Source organism: Trichomycterus rosablanca, chromosome 1, assembly GCF_030014385.1.
Source record: "Trichomycterus rosablanca isolate fTriRos1 chromosome 1, fTriRos1.hap1, whole genome shotgun sequence".
Classification (NCBI taxonomy): domain Eukaryota; kingdom Metazoa; phylum Chordata; class Actinopteri; order Siluriformes; family Trichomycteridae; genus Trichomycterus; species Trichomycterus rosablanca.
Window position 1 is genome coordinate 71,768,964 of NC_085988.1, and position 4,466 is coordinate 71,773,429.

Here is a 4,466-nt window from a genome sequence, read left to right on the forward strand (position 1 = left end):
TACATTATGTATTTTCATATATATATATAAACTATTTTTTATTAAAAAAAAGGTAAAAATGCTATATAAATATGTATATATATATATATGTATTTCTTGGCAAAAGTGATATTTACATTTATTTCAAGCAATTATAAAAAAAATTTACTTCAGAAATCAAAAATATTTGTATGAATCAAAAACTAAATGCCATGATTTGATTTTTTTTAAAATTCAGTTTACTAAAGTGAATATGCCTAAATATATGCCTAAAAACTTTTTTGCAAATTGAGATAGACACAATAGACTCTAATAAAAGTGTTCAGGTAATGATTTTAATCATTTCTTTCAACAAGCAATACAAAATACACATTACATTTTTCATAAAGGCTCAGTTTGCAACCTTGCACAAAAATCTATTAAAAATCTGAAAAAATACACTTACAAAAAGTAAAAAAAAAAAATGCACAAATGCCACTTTGGATAGTCATAGACAACAAAAAGCTTTACATAAATAAGTTAGTATATTTTCCTCAGTGTTTTTACAAACCAATTTACACAGGTACACTTCAACATTTTACACACATGCAGTGTAAAGTCATTTTTGTTGAATACAGATTTTTGGGATGTAGTGGCACATCATGTTCAACATGTATGCCATCTGTGGTGGTATAGGACTGGATTCATGGGTTAATGTGGTTTAACATACACAACCAGTGTTTTAAAATAGCTACAATTTTTACATCTAAAGAAAATGCTACACAGCGATGCAAGAAAAATACACATGTGAATGAAAAAATTGTTGATTTTAGTTTGCCACTTGCGAATTGTTGTTTACTCAGTAGGATGTCATTCATAAACAATCGTTAACTTTTAGGGAAAAATAGTGGAATAACCCAAAAATACAATAATACTGTATAACACTGTCAAAACTGTTAAAACCACACTTTTAAAAAGGAATATGTATCCCTACCTGAATGTGTGGCAACTTTGGCAGATTTTTAACTCAACTTCACATAAAGTACCCTACATACTTTTATGGTATTATTTTCTATACCAAAACAAAGTTAATCTACCATTAGGTAACATAACAGGCCTGTGATTTGACTGGGTTTATGGAGGAACTTCAGTAGACAGAACTGATCCATGATAAATTTAAGACTTCTTTTAAGTCTAAGTTAACTAACAAGATGGAATTTATTTTTAATGTGAGAGAATTATTGGGAGCCGTTTTGAAAACTGCACAGCAATTTTTCAAGTCACACTATAATATGATTTTTCTTCTCATAATGTTCTATTTTCATATGCTACATATAAAATGGGAAATATATACATAGGTAGTAAAGGCTGAGCAAAAAGGAAAGAAAACCATTTGCACACTGCTACATTGGCTGCTTTTGAGGCAAACGTCTTTTCTTGAGTGCCAAAACTTTAGTGTATTAAAGAAATTTCAGTGCTTCTACTGCCTTGCGCATCCTTTGAAAAAGTACTGCGCTTTTTTTTCTCTTTCATTGCTGTCCCTGTTTACTTCATAAAGCTCTTGGTGGAGAAATGCACATTCTTCATCTCTGCAAAAAAACAAGAACAAATATTTAGGGCTAAAAAGTACACAGTATTGTATCAATCAATTTCACAGTTGCTTTGAAAGCATATTTAACTTCAATGCTTTGCATAATAAATAGCAACATGGAAAAAAAAAATTAAATATAGTGAATATGGTAATAATGGAAAATCCAGAAACACTAAGCAGCATGTACAGAAATAAAAACACCAAGATATACCTTGTTATTAGTGTGGTAGTCTTCACAGTTTTTACCTGTACCTGTATATATTTTCCCCTTGAAAACATCCCAGGGTTCCACCCCAATGGATAGATGTTAGGAAATTACTATATTTAAAATTCATGTAGGGTACAAGTGTGTGTGTGTGTGTGTGGGGGGGGTTAGTGACAACTAAATGTATCCTGGTAGTAAGCATGTTATTATTTGTACCTTTGGTATATTTACAAGTAATTTAATGTTTGTAATTTCACTTTAATGTTCACTGTGGTACTTTGAATTCGAATTCAGTTAAAACCCTATTTTATAGATACAAAACTCCTTGCAGGTATTACCCCAGTGACACTATGTTATTATTTAAATTTCTGGTATATTTTAAATTCTTTAAGATCTGTTTTTAATCTTTAGGATCGCTGATGTACCTAAAATAATTCACTCACAGTCCCAGGTAGAAATATATAATAAAAAAATTTAAAAGATGTATTATGTAGGTTTTGCCCCACCCCAGTTTAAAGCAGGGTATTATTTGCATCTTCCTTACATTTACAATGCATTTGAATTGTCTCATTTGATCAGTTTATTATAATTTAATGTGACACTTCCAAAGTCAAAATGTACATTCCAGGCACAGTTTATCTATGCTTAATAAGTAACACTGTGAGTGTGTGTACATATGGCTGGTGTGTGTAAATGTTGCACCCACCCATACACCCACGGGAGTGCTGATGACGTGTTACTACTCTGTAGTACTGCACTATGTTTACAAGACCTTTTTGCAGTCAAACCTACTCGTGCTCAAACAAGTTAAAACAAAGCTTACACTCCACACGTCACTGCACTGTGGGTTAAGTGCAGCAGAATGGTGGATTTGGTGCTGTGTTCTTGCACGTTACCCACCTTTTGCCTGCAGGTCCTGGTTTACGTGCTCGGCTCGGATTTTCTGGGTGTCAGCTCTGATGTGACTCGGCAATCATTCACTTGTTTGCTTTGTTGTGCATAATCTAAGTGAAAAAGAAAAGCATTATGTTAGACGCATGCATGTGCACTATTATTAATGCATTACTTATTAATGCATATATAATTTGAGTAGTGCCATATGCTTCTGGTTATTAGATGCACATGGTACTACCCGAACCTGGCTGGTGCAAATATCAGGAAATAATAATGCAAATGCAGACAGAGGTAGTTGCAAATGTATCATGCGTATAACTGAAGATGTGAACTTATTTTTTTTAATTATTAATATTTAATTTTTACTCGCTCAAAAATTCCGCACGTTGTATTAATTACATAAAGACTAATCAATAAAAAATATACTATTATTACTATTAAGCGTGAGGGAATTCGGTTCTTCGTCCTCGGTTTGGTTCAAATGTTTAGACATATACTAAGTCGCACTGGTGCTGGGAGTCGACTCTACGATTCCATGCGTACAGAATTGAGTCGAATCCAAAACTTTGGAGTCGATTCCACACACTGCAAGTGCGCATTTTTACCATCAAAACTAATGCATCTCTTTTAAATCGGAGCAGTAAGTAAATTAAAATGTAAAAATATATATATTATTTATCAACAGGAAACACTTGTATGTTTATCTGGATGAAAAGTTTAGATTTCACAGATGGTAAAACACTACAACTTCAATATTCACATTAAATGATTAAAACGCCTCAGAGAGAAAACTAACTAAATGTAAATGATAAAGTTTTTTGTGAATTAATTTTTAACTTCATGCTTATTAATGCGAAAACAAGTCCGTTGTCTTTTTAATGAGCAGTCTCAATAACAAAATAACTGAATACTTACTGATTTTATTAATAAAAAATATGCACTCGTGATTAAACGTTTGAATAAACATTTGGATTACTAGTTCTGCTTGTAAATAGTTAAGGATTTTTGTACTTTTGCCACAAGATACAAAACTACATATATTATGCGCGAACATCCAAATGTCAAATCTGAGAATCTCAAATTTTGCGCTTTTGCATGCACAAATCGTGTACATGTGGGCACAATATTGCATATAAACCAGAAGCCAAACAAAATGTGCTTCATTTACCTGGGTCATCTGAGGACGGTCTTTTCCGTCGCGTGTTTTGGCAGTCCGAGTTACCGTTCAGATCCACCCGTTTGTGGATACTCTGCGGCCTGCTGTAAAATTCAGGTGCATCTTCGGCGCCCAGCTCTTCCCACTCAAAATTGCCCGGCGCAAGCGGTTTGTCCTTCTCAAAATCGAAGTTATACTTCTGTTTAAACGCCATTTGCGACTCCCGCATTTTGTCCAAAAACTCCCGGTGCGTCTCTTCCGAATCGGCCGACGTCCGACCGAAAAGGTTCCTCCTGCACACAGGCGGCCTGGAAGGATCCACCAGCCGCGCGTCCACCCGCTCCAGAGGCGGACTGCCATTAGACAGACGCACATCAGACATGTTGCACATGAAAGTCACTCCGAAAACAAATGAACAAGAAGTACAGCTGCTGTCCAGAAAAACAAAAACACCGATCAGATCAGAAGAGAAATATTCCCGTAATGAAAATCGAGCATGACATTCGAAATAAGCAGAAAAACAATGCAGTCGGTACGGCAAAAAATAACAAGTGATCGCATCTAGTGCGCAAGTCTGGGGAAGGCACTCAGTCCACTCCTGTCTCGTAGTAATTACTACCGAAAAAAACAGTCATCCGAGCGCCCAATATGGCGATCGCAAG

The 4,466-nt window shown here is 34.7% G+C and overlaps 1 protein-coding gene across 1 annotated transcript; it reads right to left on the reverse strand.

Moving 5' to 3' along the window:
- Positions 1–292: 292 nt before the first annotated feature.
- cdkn1ba (cyclin dependent kinase inhibitor 1Ba) lies at positions 293–4,466 on the reverse strand. The gene is made up of 3 exons (XM_063006269.1): positions 3,817–4,466; positions 2,655–2,758; positions 293–1,547 (listed from the first exon to the last, which is right to left on the reverse strand). The coding sequence occupies exons 1-2, from the start codon at positions 4,193–4,195 to the stop codon at positions 2,676–2,678; spliced, it is 462 nt and encodes a 153-aa protein (XP_062862339.1). The 5' UTR covers positions 4,196–4,466; the 3' UTR covers positions 293–1,547; positions 2,655–2,675.

Bases quoted from the DNA above. Each gene is read 5' to 3' on its own strand.
- cdkn1ba (XM_063006269.1), bottom strand. From the start codon at position 4,195: ATGTGCAACATGTCTGATGTGCGTCTGTCTAATGGCAGTCCGCCTCTG. The intron at 2,759-3,816 runs GTAAATGAAGCA...TTTTTCACTTAG, and splicing joins ACCGTCCTCAGATGACCCAG to ATTATGCACAACAAAGCAAA.